Below are 21,042 nucleotides of genomic sequence, written 5' to 3' on the forward strand. Positions count from 1 at the left end.
GAAAATTAATTCCATTCACATTTAAGCATTTGCAATATTTTGAAATTATAAATAACCTAGTGATGAACATCTATGAATACATACAGTATTTTCTAATTTCCAGTTTGATAGATTCCTGGAACTCTCTACTTGCTTTCACAATGACAGGTACAAACATGCAGGTTTTTGCATATAAAGTGATGGATTTAGAGAACAACAATTGTATTACACACTGAAGTGTTACAAAAGTAAGGCAATTTTGGGTTATACTGGTTAACAGAGTTCGTCCTAAATAAATTTAAGAGCAGTGAAGGTCACTTACCTGCACAGCATGAGACAAATCTGACACTAAACACTGACGGAGCCTCTCATCATTCCCAATTCCTTGAAGAACAAAGTCAGGCACATAAGAAGAGCAGTAGCCACCCAGCAAGGACCTCCCAAAGTTGGCAATATTGGGCTGAACAGCACTCACTTCAATTAACTTTGACCTGCAAGAAAAGTTCCAAAAGAAGGCATACCTAATCAGTAATAAATATATTTTACCAACACACACACAAAAAATTGGACTCTACTAGTCCACATTTCCAGTACCATCATTCTTTATAAAATATACTAATAGTAAAATCATCCTTAAATAAAAACTGGCTTAAGGGCTCAATGAGACCACAAAATACTCCTTCCTATCCAAAAAGGGTCTGTAATGGACAACTCTGTAATGAGGTGAACATAAATCTTTCATAACAGACTTTAGGAATGCTGTCCCTTGTGTATGTAACACATTCTTAATACAATCAAATTATGGAAACCATCATCCAAAACCAAGTATAAATAACTCACAAACCCAAAGCTTGGTATATAACATTTCTCATGTATGAATCTTTTCCTTGTATTCTTGACCAAGAGTATCCATTCTATGCTTTCCTCTTATTTCCAAACTTATTTCTAACAGCTATTTCCTACCTTCTCTCAGCGATTACCTCTCCCTAGTTGTCAGGCTCAGCACAGGTCCTTTCTGGGCAGCATAACTCACTGCTAAATGAAAACTCCTAGGCAGTAAGCCATCTCCCACACACCAACACAACTTTTCTCTAATGCCTTCACAAAGCTTTTCTGGGGCACCTGTGGGGCTTAGCCTTTAATCCTTCTTCTAAGTAGGAGCATGTGATAATAAAAGAGTATTTGTCCAGAACAATGGTCTCTTCTTTTGTATTAGCTACTACCAACTTTCAGAGATGAGCTAAACAAAAGAATGGTACATATTTTTACAGGTTCTATAAAAGGCTAAAACTTCGTACTTACCCAGGAAAAGGTATCTCATCTTCTTCTGCCCAATCTTCTTGCTCTCCTCCATAATAATTGCTTACTTGTCTAGTCACATCATGACCTGTATCTTCACTTTCACTATCCCCAAGGGCACTATCTGAACTTTCATTTCTTGGAATGTCCCATTCAGCTCCCACAGCAACTTTTTTCTCTGAACTCTCTTTATCCCCATGGGGGACAAGAATGGAGAGTGTATCTCTTTGGTCTTGCTGAGGAAAGCAGGTTTTACATGAATCTTGGTGAACTGTTCCTACACATTTGCAAAATTCATTGCTCTGTTTGCTATTTTTTGTATAAAATCTTTTTGAAAACTCTAACATACAGCAGTGTTCTTTAGTGTCTGTACTTGTTTTAACTGGAATATCATCAATAGTCCTGGTTTCAATTGAATCATCATTAAAATATTCATCAAATAAGCTCATGCTTTCGGGGTCTGAATGATTCCAGCAGGGAAGTTCACAGGGCTCTCCAGATACCATGTTCAGTATATCAGGCTCTCCAGATTTAGCTGTTTGTGCAGTTTCTTGATGCTGATCAACAGCCCCTCTTTCCTCCTTCGGTGATTTGGTGTGATGCCTGGTAATCTGATCCACTACTGCCTGACTCCGGAGTTCAGTATCTGAGTCGGGTGACATAGAATCCCCAATCAAGAAAGTAACCTTTGTCTGGGTTGCCTCACAAGAAAATGCAGCTGTCACAAGTTTATCTGGAGGTTTTTTTTCCACAACCATTCCTGTGGATCTGAACACTTTACCTGTGTGATTACCTGAATCTAGCAATTCCTCATTCTGCCATGATTCCTCTGCAGGCTCTAAGCTTGACTTTGACAATGCACATCTGTCCACTGGAGCAGATCCTGTGCAAACAACTGTTTCTAACTTGGTGTCAAGGCAAGTTCTTAATTTATCTCTGCACTGTTTAACGTCAACAGCATTTTCTTCTTGGCAGTCAGAAGAAGGAGAAATCATTCGGCACTCGTTTGAATTTCCTAGCAGCTCCTTAGAGCTGTTTTGAATATCTTCTCTCTCTTGTCGCAAAACATTCTCTATATTTTGCCCAAGTAGTGGACGACTGCAATATTTACAGTTACAATTAGGAGTCCTTGTTTCTTCTGACTCTTTAAAGAGCAAACTGTTTTTGTTTCTATGCATTGTAATAAGCACATACTCAGATTCTTCGATTTCACCTTTCTCTAAAGTGGTTGTAATTACTGTGCCTGGCATAACAATGGCTTCATCGTCTCCATTTTCTAAAAGATGGGTTTCTTGAAGTTCAGAGCATCTTATGAAGTAAGTAAGAAAATAAAGCAGCCTCTGGACCATGTCTTGTCGTTTACCAACCACCACAGTCCTTGCTAACCGTACAGGAGAGCCAATAGCGCCATACAAGTCTCCTGAAATGGAAAAATAAGTTAATGGACACATCCTCTACTCATACTAAGCAGGCTATTTTCAATTATCAGAAACCCACTATTATTTTATGAGGGGTAGTTCAGATTTTACTCTTGGTTCCTTAATAGGTTAGTGATTATTCAGGACTAGGATGAGATGAATGGTCTTAACCAAAGAGAATGGTGAATGGATAGGCTTTCTACCTTCCTCCTTAAGCAGCTGCTAATAAGGTGCTGAAACCATAGCAAACAGTCAGTTGTGAAAGTCACCAAGAACATGCTCTGTGCCAGTTCCCTTGCAGAGCACTTTATATGGGTGGAGAAGTACTGACTGAAGTATTATGTGCAAAAGCACATCTGCTGGGGACCAAGGAGAGGAAAGGAGTAGTAGTGAAATGGAACAGAGCTGAAGTAGTCACATCACACACTTAACCTTCCTTGATTTAAATCATATTCCTGAACTTCGCCGGTTGCTGCCCTACCAAAGACCTCACCTTAGCTCCCGTGTTTTTAAAAGCCCATTTTCCTTTCCATTCCATTCCCTAGAGGGTTGGGTACTCAGGATAGACCCAAAAGGGCAACACATTTAGCCCTGTGATTCATTTTCACTTCTGTTATCCATATTACACATGTAGAGCCATTACATTTAGAAAAGGAGGAGAGGGATTTAATTCAAGTTTTGCAAGTTGTCAGTATACCCATTTAAAGAATTTCTATTTTTACTTTATAAGAACCCCACACTTTTTAAAGGAACAAACATAAATAGGTCTCAAATAATATACTACAGACTGTACTAAGATAAATTTTCTCCTCTGGCTAAGAAACTGGCTCTAGTACCATCATGCCACTGTTCAAAACTACTCCCAAGGTTTCCACTAACAACCAAATAAATTGAAACTGCTTTGGTATGGTAAATGAGTCTTTCATGACTGGTTCCACTTTACTTTTCCAGGTTTATCTTCTGATAGTTTCCCTATTTTACCTTTATTCACCCAAAGTCCCACTTAAACTGGACCCCTGAATGTGCTCAGCACTTTTAACACCTAGACCCCTTTACTCATGCTATGTACTTTCCCTTCCCTGTGTATTTCTGCCAGTCCAAAGTTTCCCACCCAAGCATCCTCCCTTGGACAAAAGTAAGCTTCCCTAATTGAACTCCCACTAAACTTTTTATTTCTTATAGTTCCTATTTGAATTATCATTATTGTCCACATATAAGTGACAGTATAAGACTGTCACTTCTTAAAGGCAAGGACTAGATATCATTCATCTTTATACCCTCCAGGGTTCTTTGCACAGAGCCTTAGATATATTGTGCATTCAATAAATGACTGTAGAATTGAAAACAGATTTGAAATGTTCAAATTAAAAAAAAAAACTATTGAATTACTTGGTTTGAAAAAGGTAAATTAATATTCATACAATGAAATACTACATAGCATTAAAAAGGAATGAACTATTAATACATACAACATAGGTGAATCTCAAAATAATTATGTTGAATGAAAGAACTCAGACCAAACAAAAGCACTTAAGTGTATGATTCCATCTATATAAAGGTCTAGAAAATACAAACTAATATACAGTGACAGAAAGCAGACCAGTGGCTACCTGAGTATAAGGAACAGTGAACAGGCAGAGTAGGGAGGAATAGGAGGGAGGGATTACAAAGGGCATGAGGAAACTTTTGTAGTGATGAATATGTTCACCATCTTGATTTTGGTGATGGTTTCAGAGGCATATACATTTTGACATATATATCAAAATATATATGGAAAGGAAAAGGAGGGAGGAAAGGGAGGGAGGGAGAGAAGAAATAGAAAGAGTAGGAATGAGAGAGGGACATTGGTTGGTTATATGAATTAATAAGCCACATTACAATCTGCCTGGCAAGCTCACTCACCATAACAACCTAAAGGAAGTTTAAGTTTCTACCAGGTCACCAAAACATTCTCACCATACTCCTCCCCACATCACCAAATAGCAATAGACTAAGAGTTGGAGTAACAGCAACTACATTTACCAGCCACTGTCCTAAGCACTGTTCTCACAGTATCTCATTTACTTTTCACATTATGAAGTATTTACTATTTATTTTATTTTACTTTTCGGCCACACTGCACGGCTTGTGGGATCTCAGTTCCCCAACCAGGGACTGAACCCGGGCCAAGGCAGTGAAAGCACCCAATGCTAACCACTAAACCACCAGGGAACTCCCTGTACTATTTACTATTATCCCCACTTTATAAATAGGGAAACTGTGATTCAAACATGGTCTGCCTGACTCCACAGCTTATGCTTAAATTTAAGCACCATGCTACACTGACTTCCTAATAACTGTCAACTCATCAACTAACCCCTCTCTCCTGTTACCCATTTATTTAGTGGGGTACCAAGCACTAAGAGAAAGATTTTCAAAAATTACTCAACAAACAAAGGTGGAACAATGGAAACCTCAATGACTGCTTCTCAGTTAAACAGATTTATTCTAGCGATCATAGGTGACTTCGTTGATTCATTCTTTCTAGGCAAAGTACCTAACACAAAACACCCTGAAGACCCTGAAGTTACTAATAAACCAGCCATCATCCTGCTCCTTTTGTTCCAGCTGCAGGTCACTATAAGGAATGATAGTAAACATAAGATGGGGATAACACAATTTAGCAGTTATGAAATAACAAGTAAGGAAGAAATGCTTTAGAAAGGAAGGGGGAAAAGAGAGCACTTAATTTTTCTCTATTTATTTTTGCCATAAAGTAACTCCAGACAGTTACACAAAAGTCTAAGTATAATGCATAAATGTAAGGGTTTTCAGAATACATACCCAGTTGTGCCCAAAGTGGGTTATACGGATGAGTCTTTGCCAACATGTCCACACTCTGAGAGGAATGTTTTTCTAAAAATATTTTTATAGGTGGCTGTCCATTTGGCATGACTGTTGGAACCCAGGCAAGATGATTGGTCAGAACTGCAGTAATGAGTGCTGGCAAGAATCTGAAAACAAAATTCATCCTATCAGATTCTAATCTGCTTTCATAAAACCTCAAGCAAAATTCAGTGACAGAATAAAGCAGAGAGGGTACATGGCCAAACATCATAAAAAACGAGAGGATAGAAGGAAGGATAGGTATATCACCAGGATGAAAACAAAAGTTAATAAAATTTTTTGGTTGGGTAGAAGTTAAAAGAAAAATCCTTAAAATAAAGACAGCATTCACAAGGAGCTATTTCTACTCATAATTAAAAAACAAAAATGCCATTTTACTTGAGAAACTATGGATTCTTTTCAGTGTTTAAAATACACATATATTAATGAATCAACCAGGAAGTCTATACATATCCAAATTACTGAAAAGGAAAATGAAGGAACATATTAAGAAAACTTTACCATCAAAGAGAATAAAAACACCCAAATTACTCATCTAGATTCTAAGAATTTGATGATTAAAAGAAAACAATATGATAAAGTACCACACTAAAAATGTATTATTGGAATCCTGGCACTTCCCTATATATTTTTAAACTTCTTTTCTATAGAATGAAACCGCATTCGTGGATACAATTCACGAAAAATGGGAAGCCTCACAGAGTTCTGTAAGATGTCAGGAATTTTAATTTAACACACAATTAAAGACATTTTTACTGTTTCTCATTCATAAGGTTCTTTGGTCTTCTTCCATACCCTGTCTTGTAATTATCTTAGTTATCTTTTATAATTCTGTCTTGCTCATTAATAATATGAAATAATTCCAAAGATAATGATTAATTCTTTCACCTTTGTACTTGAACTTGATCACAATCTAGATATCTAGTTATAGTAAACAATAGCTAAGATAGTTAAGGGAAGGAAGGGAGGGAGGGAGGAAGGGCGGGCCATACTGATTTTTGGAAGCATTTTCCATTAGAAAAGTGAACTCCTTCATGAAACGATGGCAAAGCTGGTTCTTTTCTGGAGTCCCCGACATCATTGTAAGCCAGACAGGCTCTCCAATTCGTGGCATTGTGTAAAGATTACAAATTGTTGTTCTAAAAAGAGGAAAATACATTATAAAATTCATAGTTCCCAGAATTACATACTCTTAATAATAATGTTGCCGGCTTGGGTCTTACATCTAGATTATTAAAGCTTTTGAGAAAGACAATGAATCAAGTCTTTCTTTCTTTGTCATCAGCATAGTACCAAGGGAAAGGTTTTATACATCACCTCAAAATGTGTTGGTCCTGGCACTGGCTCTGCCCTCAAAGGCTGTGTGCCTTTGGGTAAATTATTTCCCTACTTTAAGCATCAGTTTCCCTTACCTATAAAAGGAAAGGACTAGGTAATTTCTAGAACCTTTCCAGTTCTACGTTTCCAAGGTTATAAGCTATACCTAAATATATTGCAAATAATCAACATAGAAAACAAAAATATTAAGTGGGGTAATAGCTTATGGATAATATCCACTCACAACAACAGTTTATCAGCATCATTTTATTGCCTATGCTGAGACTCCTTAGTAAAGTTCTGAAGAATGACGAGGACACTATATATGCATGCTATATGACTCAATTTTCTGAAGTTTTCCCTTGAATCAACACAAAAGAGGATTAATGCAGTTATCACAGTGCTTTTCTGGCTGTCTCCTGCATTTATTTAGATAATAGCTAGTCTTGTGACTTGCACTCTTTACTAACGGCTTTAAAGGATACCTTTAAGATGTCAATTCTTTTCCTTTTACATTAATATCTGTTCAGCAGAGTCCTATACACTCATCACACGAAGCAACTCCTGCAAAGTTGGGGCTTAAGAACCTAGTCGATCTCTTAGAAGCTACAGAATGGTGTCCTACTTTCTACTCTCTAGAATAGTGCTGTCTTACAGAACTTTCAGCAATGATAGGAATGTTCTATATCTGTGCTGTCCAACATGGTAGCCACTAGCCATATGTGATTACTGAATACCTGAAATGTGGCCAGAGTGACTGGGGAATTGGATTTAAAATTTTATTTAGTTGTAATTAAATTAATTTAAATAACCACATGTGGCTAATGGCTACTGTATTAGAGAGTACAGCTCTAGAAAGTTCTCTGAGATCTCCACAAAGCTCTGATACCTACCTCAGTATAATTTTCTAATACCCAGAATTCAAAAAAGGAAAAGAATTCTGTTGCTTGTACAAGTTTTATTAAATCTCAACCCAATATGAACATGATACATTACCATAAATAAAAGTGACAAATACAGGTCACATTAATGAATTTTTAGTAGGGCATAAAATGACTGCTGAGAACTTAAAAATAAATGAATGGAAAAAAATTACAGGTATCTTACAGAGATAAATATGACGAATATAAACTAGCGATATTGAAAATGCTTATTTTTTAAAGACTATTAAAGATGTCCAGATAGGATGGAAAACTGAGCACAAATGTGTATCCCCTTTCAGTTCTAATGCCCCAAATGAACACTACTTAATGATTTAAAAACAAATGAATCACTACAACAAATAGAACTGAAGAGGAACTTTAGTGAAAATTAAAATTACAGATTTAATACAATTCTAGAAGACAAAACACAGAGAAGAATGTTAACTGAAGTACTAGGGTAGAGGAAGATAATGGGTTATGGTGCTCATGGTGGCAGGGGGATGTACAAAGAGGAGCTAATTTACCCCACTGAAGCAAGAAGAGTCTAAGGACTCAAAAGTGCCTGCTAAAAAGGAGGGCAGCAGCTATATAGGACTATAAACTAAGAGACTAATTCAAGGGCCATAAATGGTTGGTGACCCCCCTACCCTCCACCCCATTTTCCCACAGAATAACTAAAGATAGGAGAGCAGATGTAGCAATTGACCATCCCAGAGAAATGACATGCCCAAACCCTCCCTGATATTTGAATCTTTCACAATACACAAACAGATATACAGTAAATCTTGTGATATTAAAATTCCATGGCAGAGGCAGCAAGTATGGGGAAAAATGTTTAAATATGCTCCTTCAGGCTGTGAAAATGAAAAAAATTTGAGCAACACTGCTCTAAAGTGAGGTTCTCCAATCTGCACTCCCACTCTGTATTTTGGTGCCTCACTCTCACTCTTAATGGGCAACCAAAATATTGATATATAGAGAAAGCCTCCAAGGAAAGAGGGGCACAAACAGAAAGACAGAAACACACACACACAAAATGACTCCAGAGGAAATAGAAAATAATAAAGTCAGAAAAAGAGAAGAAAAACATGAAAGAAAAGAGACATAGAAGATCAATCCAGGAGTGTCAGTTTCTAACAAAATATATTGAAGAGAAAATAGAGGAAAATAAATTATCAGAGAATACAGATAATTTACCAAAGTTGAAAGACAAGATAGTGCTAAAACTATACTGAAAGGCTAAAAGGACCAAGGATCAGGTATGAATTTACAGCAGGAGATAAATATGCTCTACAACTGATAAATCAAGAAACAGCTACACTAGGTATACTATTTAATAATATGAAGGTAAACAACAAAAGGAATATTTAAGAGTTAAAAGAGAATGTTCTTCAGCAGTAAGAATGGGGATGGGAGAGGTAGGACAGGGCTCATTTATTTTTCATTATTAGAACTGTCAGTATATATTTTTTTTTGCTTCTTAACCACGTGAATGTACTTTTGAATAAAATAAACTTTTTGATTAAATGAATGAACAAGTTGATCAATTCATTTTCCATGAGTTTCTTCAGCATAATATTGTCTACTACAAGTCTATGTGTCATGGGCCAGTTATATCACTAACATTAGCATAGTGGGTCACTGAGGACATGAGCTTTATAGTGTTTTGCTGTTTAAAAATATGTACCATGGGGCTTCCCTGGTGGCACAGTGGTTGAGAGTCCGCCTGCCGATGCAGGGGACACGGGTTCGTGCCCCAGTCCAGGAGGATCCCACATGTCGCGGAGCAGCTGGGCCCATGGGCCGTGGCCGCTGGGCCTGCACGTCCGGAGCCTGTGCTCTGCAGTGGGAGAGGCCACAGCAGTGAGGGACCCGCATACCGCAAAAAAAAAAAAAAGTACCATGACCTTGGAGTGTATCAAGTGCAAAGAAGGCAAAAAAATTAATTACGCAATAGTGCTTCTCACTATACACAACTCTGTGCTGTCATTAACAATGTAGAAATAATGATGCTTGCTCTCTTCCCCCTTTAATGGTTATTCCCTACCCATGAATGGTAAGAAGGGCAAGTATTTTCAGTCATCTGACCCTTTATTTTTCTTGGTCCGTCCCTACAGAATGGAAGACTCCTTCAGTTGCCAGGAAACTGTTGACATGATTTAGCTTTCACTGATATGCATGAAGTCTAAGTAAAAATCCAAGTACTTCACCTCTGCCAGGAACCAATGCTAACTAAACATACTTTTAACTTCTCTAGGTTTCAGGATTTGCGTCTACACGTCCTTCCTCTTCTCAACTACCCGAAATTCATTAATCATCTGGTTTCAAATAATCACATAGTTTAAAAATTACCTAACTGCTAGATATAAATAAACACTTAATTTAAAAATTAAGTATGACAGCTTCTCATTATTTGCAGTAATGTTCTATAAAGTCAACACAAACACTGAATTAGTGAACTGTGAATCACTGTTCCTGAGAGAAGAAATACAGAGTTACGTTCCTGTGAGTCTCTGATCACAACATTTTTGTCAATCCATCAATACATAATCTTGTTTTATGTGAGTTTTTGTTTAAAGACACTTTAATATTCTGTTAATTTGTTAATAATGAATTCACATCCAACAGCACTATGACTCATGCCTTAACAAAGCTCACCTAACACGTATTTTTCTCTATAAGGCACATCACAACCTTCTTGTACTTAGAAACATTAGACAGAATTTCAACACTATGCTTGTGCACAATTTTTTTTAATTGAAGTATACTTGATTTACAATGTTGTGTTAGTTTCTAGTATACAGCAAAGTGGTTCCATTTTTTATATATATATATATATATATATATATATATATATATATATACACACATATATTCTTTTCCATTCTGGCACACAATATTGAATACAGTTTCCTGGGATGTAACAGTAGGACCTTGTTGTTTACCTATTTTTTATATAGTAGTGTGTATCTACTAATCCCAAACTCCGAATTTTATCCCTCCCTTCCCCCTTTCCCCTTTGGTAACCATAAGTTTGTTTTCTATGTCTGTGTGTTTCTGTTTTGTAAATAAATTCATTTGTGTCATATTTCAGACTCCACATATAAGTGATTATCGCATGGTATTTGTCTTTCTCTTTCTGACTTACTTCACTCAGTATGATAATCTATATTGCATCCATGTTGCTGCAAATGACATTATTTCATTCTTTTTTATGGCTGAGTAGTATTCCATTGTATATATATGTACCACATCTTCTTTATCCATTCATCTGTCAATGGACATTTAGGTGTTTCCACGTCTTGGCTATTGTGAATAGTGCAGCTATGAACATTGGGGTACATGTATCTTTTCAAAATTAGAGTTTTCTCTGGATATGTGCCCAGGATTGGGATTCCTGGATCATATGGCAATTCTGTTTTGACTTTTTCAAAGAAACTTCATACTGTTTTCCATAGTGGGTGCACCAATTTACATTCCACCAACAGTGTAGGAGGGTTCCCTTTTCTCCACATCCTCTCCAGCATTTGTTATTTGTAGACTTTTTAATGATGGCCATTCTGACCAGTGTGAGGTAGTACCTCCATGCCCTTTCGATTTGCATTTCTCTAATAATTAGGGATGTTAAGCATCTTTTCATGTGCCCTTGTCCATCTGTATGTCTTCAATGGAAAAATGTCTTCAAGGGCCAATTTTCATTGCAAAACCACTAACAAGGGGCTTCTCTGGTGGTGCAGTGGTTGAGAGTCCACCTGCCAATGCAGGGGACACGGGTTCGTGCCCCGGTCCGGGAAGATCCCATATGCCACAGAGCAGCCGGGCCCGTGAGCCATGGCCGCTGAGCCTGCGTGTCCGGAGCCCGTGCTCCGCAACGGGAGAGGCCACAACAGTGAGAGGCCCATGTAACGCAAAAAAAAAAAAAACTAACAAAAAGCAAAAAACACTTAAAAAAAAGTGGCAGTACATAGATCATGACAAGGACACTTGTGTACAAAATGAGAGCTGAAACAAAAAGGCAGAGCACTGTCTTGTTTGACCTCATCTGCAAATGTGTGTCAGGGCACTCAATTTTCACTTCTCTGCATATGTCCACAAACGATCATAAAATCACTGTAAGTATATTTTAGGTTTATAAATAAATTTTAACAAGCAGGTGAATTCACATATACAGAATCCGTAAAAAGTGAGGACCAACTGTACCTATTAAAGTACTTCTACAAATAGACTTCTTAAATAAAAACTATAGAAGTTTATAAAGTACTTTTAAAATATTGCAAGGATGCCTAACTAATTTATATAGTCTCTCAGATTTGCACAGTGACTGAAGTAAAATAAACTAATACAAAAAAGGAAGGTATACAATCAGAATATACTTTTACAATGTTGTTTTTTTCTCTTTTTTTTGGCTGTGCGGTGCAGCATGTGGGATCTTTTTACCCTGACCAGGGATCCAACCTGGGCCCTTGTCGGTGAGAGCACAGACTCCTAACCACTGGACCACCAGGGAATTCCCTACAATGATTTTATAACTCATACATGTTGTAAATTCCAGGCAATATTAAAATTTTAAGGCTAGGCCATTCATACTACCTTATATCATAGCAATTACCTCATAGGTATTTAACTCAAAAAATTCATAAATACAAATGCTGGGTATGCCTAACAGCACGATCAGTATTCTACCAGGAACGAGTCTCATGACAATGTTTACTATCCTGGTAACCTCAGCTGGATCTATGATAACAGTGTTTCCTCAGAGCTCAAATACAGACTCTTGGCCTTTTGCCACAAAGCTTGTGACCGCAGAAAAGAAACTAATCCAATAATGTACGACACAGCTCAAAGTGCAAGGGTAAAGACTCAGTGCCTTGTAATACTGCGAAATGTGAAACTCGAAATAATGGCGCAGGACTCTTTTAGGCAAATAAGCAAAAAGGATTGTTCAAAACATATATTTATAATAATTCCAGTCCAAAGTCAACTGAACAACTTGAATTAAACCATGTTCATGCTCACTTCGGCAGCACATATAATAAAATTAGAATGATACAGAGAAGATTAGCATGGCCCCTGCTCAAGCATGACACGTGAATTTGTGAAGCATTCCATATCTTTTAAAAAAAACCACATTCGTACTATCCAAAGCAATCTACAGATTTAATGCAATCCCTAACAAAATTCCAATGGTATTTTTCACAAAAATAGAACAAACAATCCTAAAACTTGTATGGAACCACATAAAACTCTGAATGGTCACAGCAATCTTGAGAAAGAAGAGGCATCATGCCTCCTGATTTCAAACTATATTACAAAGCTATAATAATCAAAACAGTATGGTACTGGAATAAAACAGACATATAAATCAATGGAACAGAATAGAGAGCAGAGAAATAAATGCAGGCATACATATGGTCAATTAATTTATGACACAGGAGCCAAGAACATACAATATAGATAGGATAGCCTCTTCAATAAATGGTTCTAGGAAAACTGGACAACCACATGTAAAAAATGACTGGACCCTTATCTTACACCACAAACAAAAATCAACTCAAAATGGATTAAAGACTTGAACACAAGACCTGAAACCATAAAGCTCCTAGAACAAAACAAAAGAGTGAGCTCCTTGACATCCATCCTGGCAATAATTGAAGATAACAAACCTTAACACGTATGCACTTAAGAAGAGAGCAATGACATAACGTAAGGTGTTGGGGAGGAGAGGGACTTGAATGAAAGCAGTCAAAAGGTACTACAGGGCTTCCCTGGTGGTGCAGTGGTTGAGAGTCTGCCTGCCGATGCAGGGGACACGGGTTCGTGCCCCGGTCCGGGAAGATCCCACATGCCGCGGAGCGGCTGGGCCCGTGAGCCATGGCCGCTAAGCCTGTGCGTCCGGAGCCTGTGCTCCCCAACGGGAGAGGCCACAATAGTGAGAGGCCCGCGTACAGCAAAAAAAAAAAAAAAAAAAAGGTACTACAAACTTCCAGTTACAAGATAAATAAATACTGAAGATGTAACATACAAGACAAATATAATTAATACTGCTGTATGTTATATATTAAAGCGGTTAAGAGAGTAAATCCTAAGTTCTCATCGCAAGAAAAATATATTTTTAATTTCTTTAATTTTGTTATCTACAGAAGATGTTGTTCACTAAACTTACTGTTTACGTCCTCATTTCATGATGTATATAAGTCAAATAATTACGCTGTAAACTTATACAGTGTGCTTTATGCCAATTATATCTCAATAAAACTGGGAGAAGAAAATACTGACAGGCAAATACACTATTATACTTAGAAAATTCAGCATTCTCTAGCAGAAAATGACATATCCAGCAGGACGAAAATCACTAACATATAGGTGAGTTTTTTTCAGCTTTACTGAGATATAATTGACATTGATATGGTATTACTTTAAGATGTACAACACAATGACTTGATATATGTATACTTTGTGAAATGATTACCACAGTAAGTTTAGTTTTTACATTCAGCACTTCACGGAGTAACAAAAAAAATTTTTTCTTGTGATGAAAACTTTTAAGATCTACAATTTTAACAACTTTCAAATATACAATACAGGACCAGATGGTTTCACAGGCGAATTCTATCAAACATTTAGAGAAGAGGTAACACCTATCTTTATGAAACTCCAAAAAATCTCAGAGGGGGCTTCCCTGGTGGCGCAGTGGTTGAGAGTCTACCTGCCGATGCAGGGGACGCGGGTTCGTGCCCCGGTTCGGGAGGATCCCACGTATCGCGGAGCGGGTGGGCCCGTGGGCCGTGGCCGCTGGGCCTGCGCGTCCGGAGCCTGTGCTCTGCAACGGGAGAGGCCGTGGCAGTGAGAGGCCCGCGTACCGCAAAAAAAAAAAAAAAAAAAAAAATCTCAGAGGAAGGAACACTCCCAACTCATTCCATGAGGCCACCATCACCCTGATGCCATAAACCAGAAAAAGGTAACACCAAAAAAGATTACAGGCCAATATCACTAATGAACATAGATGGAAAAATCCTCAACAAAATACTAGCAAACCAAATACAAGAACACATTAAAAGGATCATACACTATGATCAAGTGGGATTTATCCCAAGTATGCAAGAGTTTTTCAATCTCCACAAATCAATCAGTGTGATATACCACATCAACAAATTGAAGAATAAAAACAATATAATCATCTCAATAGATTCAGAAAAAGCTTTTGACAAAACTCAACACCGATTTATGATAAAAACTCTCCAGAAAGTGGGCACAGATGGACCATACCTCAACATAATAAAGGCCATATATGACAAACCTACAGCTAACATCGTACTCAACGGTGAAAAGCTGAAAGCATTTCCTCTAAGATCAGGAACAAGACAAGGATGCTAACTGTTGCCACTTTTATTCAACATAGTTTTGGAAGTCCTAGCCATGGCAATCAGAGAAGAAAAAGAAATAAACGGAATCCAAACTAGAAAAGAAGTAAAACTGTCACTGTCTGCAGATGGCGTGATATTACACATAGAAAATCTTAAAGATGCTACCAGAAAACTACCAGAGCTCATCAATGAATTTAGCAAAGCTGCAGGATACAAAATTAATGCACAGAAATCTTTTGCATTCCTATACACTAACAACGAAGATCAGAAAGAGAAATTAAGGAAACAATCCCATTTACCATTGCATCAAAAAGAATAAAATACCTAGGAGTAAACCTACCAGAGAAGACAAAAGACCTGTACTGTGAAAACTATGACACTGACGAAAGAAATCAAAGATGACACAAACAGATGGAAAGGTATACCATGTTCCTGGATTGGAAGAATCAATATTTTCAAAATGACTATACTATCCAAGGCAATCTACAGATTCAATGTAATCCCTATCAAATTACCAGTGACATTTTTCACATGACTAAAACAAAAGATCTTAAAATCTGTATGAAGACATGAAAGATGCTGAATGGGCCAAAGAAAATTTGAGAAAGAAAAACAGAGCTGCAGGAATCAGGCTCCCTGACTTCAGACAATACTACAAAGCTACAGTAATCAAAACAGTATGGTACTGGCACAAAAACAGAAATATAGATCAATGGAACAGAATAGAAAGCCCAGAAATAAACCCATGCACCTATAGTCAATTAATCTATGACAAAGGAGGCAAAACTGTACAATGGAGAAAAGACAGTCTCTTCAATAAATGGTGCCAGGAAAACTGGACAGCTACGTGTAAAAGGATGAAGTTAGAACATTATTTAACACTATACACAAAAATAAACTCAAAATGGATGTAAGACCAGACACTATAGAACTCTTAGAGGAAAATATAGGCAGAACACTCTTTGACATAAATCACAGCAATAACTTTTACAATCTGTCCCTAGTAAGAGAAATAAAAACAAAAATAAACAAATGGGACCTAATCAAACTCAAAAACTTTTGCACAGCAAAGGAAGCCATAAACAAAACACAAAGACAACCCACAGAATGGGAGAAAATATTTGCAAATGATGTGACTGACAAGGGATTAATCTCCAAAATTTACAAACAGATCATGCAGCTCAATATCACAAAAAAACAAACAACCCAGTAAAAAAATGGGCAGAAGGCTTGAAGAAGACATACAGATGGCCAAGAGGCACATGAAAAGATGCTCAACATCGCTAATTATTAGAGAAATGCAAATCAAAACTACAATGAGGTATAATCTCACACCAGTCAGAATGGCCATCATCAAAAAGCCTACAAACAATAAATGCTGGAGAGGGTGTGGAGAAAAGGGAACCCTCCTACACTGTTGGTGCAAATGTAAATTGGTGCAGCTATGGAGGTTCCTTAAGAAACTAAAAACAGAGTTATCATATGATCCAACAACCCCACTCCTGGACATATATCTGGAAAAAAACATGGTTCGAAAGGTTACATTCATCCCAATGTCCATCACAGCACTATTTACAATAGTTAAGACATGGAAACAACTTAAATGTCCATCGACAGAGGAATGGATAAAGAAGATGAGGTATATATACACAGTGGAATATTACTCAGTCATAAAAAAGAATGAAATAATGCCATTTGCATCAACATGGATGGACCTGGAGATTATCATACTAAGTGAAGTAAGTCAGACAGAGAAAGACAAGTAGCATATGATATTGCTTATATGCGGAATCTAAAAAAAAAAAAATATATATATATATATATATACATACATGAGATAACAAAACTTATTTACAAAACAGAAACAGACTCACAGACTTAGAGAATGAACTGGTTAGCACGGGGTAAGGGTGTGGGGGAAGGACAGAGTGAAAGTTTGGGATTGACATGTACACAGTGCTATATTTAAAACAGATAACCAACAAGGACCTATTCTATAGCACAGGGAACTCTGCTCAATACTCTGTAATAGCCTAAATGGAAGAAGAACCTGAAAAAGAACAGATACATGTATATGTATAACTGAATCACTTTGCTGTTCACCTGAAACTAACACAACATTGTTTTACTCCAATATAAATAAAAAAGAAAAAGAAGATACATGGGAAAGCCCCAAATACTTGGAGATTTTAACAATACATTTGTGCATAAGGGTCAAAGAAGAAATCTCAAGAGAAATTTTAAAATAATTTGAATTAAATTTTCATTCAACTTAACAAAATTTGTGGGATCCAGCAAAAGTAGTGCTTAGAGGGAAATTCATAGCACTGAATGCACAGATTAGGGAAAAAGAAAGATCTGAAAGCAATAATCTAAGCTTTAACTTTAGGAAACTAGAGAAAGATAAGTAACACAAAACTAAAGCAAGTAGGAGAAAAGAAATAAAAATTAGATTAAAAAATCATTGAAATTAAAGACAAAAATCAATGGATAAAACAAAATCTGGTTCTTTGAAAAGATCAAAGATTCTTTGAAAATTGATAAATTTCTATCCAAGATAACCAAGCAAAAAAGAGAAATGACAAAAATTACTAATATTAGAAATAAAAGAGGGATCCATCACTACTGAGCTATGGACATTAAAAGGATAATTAAGAAGTAATATGAACAACTCTGTGCTTGCAAATTTGATGACTTAGATGAACCAGACCAATTCCCTGAAAGACACAAACTACCAAAACTCACACAAGAAGAAATAGATAACCTGAATAGTCCTATATCTATTTTAAAAATTGAATCAATAATCAATAACTCTCAGCAAACCAGGAATAAAGAGGGAACTTCTTTAACTTGATAAAATGTATCTATAAGAAACATAACTTCATACTTAATTGTGAGAAACTTGAAGCTTTCTCACTCAGATCTGGTAAAAGGCAAGGATGAACCTTCTCACCATTGCTTTCCTACATCGTACTAGAAGCCCTTGCTAATGCAACAAGGCAGGAAAAAGAAATAAAAGGTATACAGATTAGGAAGGAAGACATAAATGCCATGATTGCTTATGACTGCTTTATTCAGAAAATCTGAAAGAAGTGACCAAAAAACTCCTGGAATAAAGAGGCAGTTATAGAAGGTTGCAGGATATAAGGTTAATATATAAAAGTCAATTGCGTTCTTATATACCATCAATGAACAGTTCAAATTTGAAATTATAAACACAGTATCATTAATATTAACCAAAAAAAAAGAAATATCTGAAATATTTAGGTATAAATCTTTTAAAAATGTACAAGATCTATAGGAGGAAAATTACAAAACTCTGATTAAAGAAATCAAAGAAGATATAAATAAACAGCAAGCTATTCCATGTTCATGGACAGGAAGTCTTGCTATTGCTAACATGTCAATTTTTCCCAGTTTAATCTACAGATTCAATGCAATCTCAATCAAAATCCCATAAGTTATTTTGTGGATATCAACAAACTGATTTTAAAGTTTGGAGAGGCAAATGATCCAGAATAGTCAACACAACACTGAAGGAAAAGAACAAACTTGGAGGACTCATATTATCTGACTTGAAGAATTATTATAAAGATGGGGGCTTCCCTGGTGGTGCAGTGGTTAAGAATCCGCCTGCCAATGCAGGGGACACAGGTTTGAGTCCTGATCCAGGAAGATCCCACATGCCGTGGAACAACTAAGCCCATGTGCCACAACTACCGAGCCTGCACTCTAGAGCCCACAAGCCACAACTGCTGAGCCCATGTGCCACAACTACTGAAGTCCACGCACCTAGAGCCTGTGCTCCGCAACAAGAGAAGCCACTGCAATGAGAAGCCCGTGCACTGCAACAAAGAGTAGCCCCCGCTCTCCACAACTAGAGAAAGCCCACGCACAGCAATGAACACCCAGCGTAGACAAAAATAAATAAATTTATATTAAAAAAGAATTATTATAAAGATACAGTAATCAAGACAGTGTGGTACTGCTGAAAGAATAGACAAATAGATCAATGAAACAAAACAGAGAGCTCAAAAATAGAGACCCAGAAATATACTCAATTGATATTTGATAAAGAAGCAAAAGCAATACATGGAGCAAAGATAGTCTTTTCAACAAATGATGCTGGAACAAGTGTACATTCATATGCAAAAATATGCACCTAGACAAAGACTTTACAGCTTTCACCAAAAAAAAAAAAATCAAAATGGATAATATACCTAAATGTAAATGCAAAATCATAAAACTTCTAGAGTATAACATGTGAAAAATCTTAATGATCTTGTGTTTGGTAATGAATTTTTAGATAAAACACCAAAGGCACTATTCAGGGAAAAAAAGAAATTGTTAAGTTGGACTTCATTAAAATTTAAAACTCTGCTCTGTGAAAATATTACAAGAATTAAAAGACAAGCCACAGACTAGGAGAAAGTATTTGCAAAACACGTATCTGATAAAGGATTGATATCCAAAATACACAAAAAAACCTAAAAACTGAACAATAATAAAAGCAACAAACCAAGTTAAAAATGGACGAAAGATTGAACAGATATCTCACCCAAAAAGATATATAGATTGCAAATAAGTATTTGAAAAGATGCTCAACCTCATATGTCACTAGGAAACTGCAAATTAAAACAATGAAATACTGTTACACATCTATTAGTACGGTTAAAAAAAAAAACAAAACCTGACATATCAAATGCTGACAAGGATATGGAACAACAGTAACTCTAATTAACTGCTAGTGGGAATGCAAAATGATACAGTCACTTTAGAAGACAGTTGGCAGTTTCTTACAAATCCAAACACAGTCTTCTGTGAACATCTAGCAATTATGCTCCTAGGTACTGACTCAGTTGAACGGAAAACTTAAGTCTATACAAAACCCCGCACAGGAATGTTTAGAGAAACATTATTTATAATCACCAAAAACTAGAAATCAAGAAGATCACCAAAAACTAGCAATCAAGAAGATGTCCTTCAATTGAGGTGAATGGAGAAACTGCGGTACATCCACACAGTGGGATATTACACAGTGAATTTTTTTATATAAATGAGCCATAAGCGACAAAAAAGACATAGAAGAATCTTAACTGCATATAGCTAAGTCAAAGAACCAGTCTAAAAGGGCTACATACTATATATGATTCCCAGAATATGACATTCTGAAACAGGCAAAATTATAGACAGAGATCAGTAGCCAATGGGTTTGGTGCGAAGGGAGAAAGAATAGATAGGTGAAGCATAGGCGACTTTCAGAGTGGTGAAACTACTCTGTCTGATATTGTAATAGTGAAACATGACATTATGCATTTTTCAAAACGCATCCAACTGTACAATACAAAGAATGGAACTCAATGCAGACTACGGATTTTAGTTAATAATAATGTATCAATATTGGTTCATTAATTGTAACAAATATACCACACTAATGAAATATGGTAATAATCAGTGAAACTATGGGTAGTGGGGAGAGAGCTATATGCAAAAACTTTCTGAACTGTTAGCTCAATTATTCTGTAACTCTGACACTGTTAGAATTAAGTCTATTAATTACATGTGTATATACACATATATATCTACATATGTACATACACATATATATGTGAAATTAAGCTATTTACACTCTTAATTAATAATACAGAGTGGCCAAGAAATAGAGGATATAACAGATAGCCACGTCTCCAAATCTACCATTTTGTTCATGGTTTGTTTTGTTGTTTTTCATTCCCATTCCCAACACTCCAGAAGAGGGTTCATTATTCAGCCTGTATTGGGCTTGCTCCAAAGATACAAACATGGATAGTTTCAGAAAATGGAAGAGAATCAGACTGAATTTACAGACTAAAAGAG

At 36.5% G+C, this 21,042-nt stretch overlaps 1 protein-coding gene and 1 non-coding gene across 3 annotated transcripts in view; one reads left to right on the forward strand and one right to left on the reverse strand.

The window, feature by feature from the left end:
- The window catches only part of FNIP1 (folliculin interacting protein 1), a 132,633-nt gene that overhangs the window by 20,791 nt on the left and 90,800 nt on the right, over positions 1–21,042 (reverse strand). For both annotated transcript variants that reach the window (XM_030869715.2, XM_030869713.2), the window contains 4 exons: positions 6,575–6,721; positions 5,520–5,689; positions 1,282–2,698; positions 302–470 (listed from right to left, as the gene is read on the reverse strand). In XM_030869715.2, coding sequence (XP_030725575.1) covers positions 302–470; positions 1,282–2,698; positions 5,520–5,689; positions 6,575–6,721 — 1,903 coding nt within the window. The remainder of the gene's footprint in view (positions 1–301; positions 471–1,281; positions 2,699–5,519; positions 5,690–6,574; positions 6,722–21,042) is intronic.
- On the forward strand, positions 12,831–12,937 carry LOC115860301 (U6 spliceosomal RNA). The gene has a single exon (XR_004042407.1). It is a non-coding gene; the product is annotated as a U6 spliceosomal RNA (small nuclear RNA).

Source organism: Globicephala melas, chromosome 3 (assembly GCF_963455315.2).
Source record: "Globicephala melas chromosome 3, mGloMel1.2, whole genome shotgun sequence".
Taxonomy (NCBI): Eukaryota; Metazoa; Chordata; class Mammalia; order Artiodactyla; family Delphinidae; genus Globicephala; species Globicephala melas.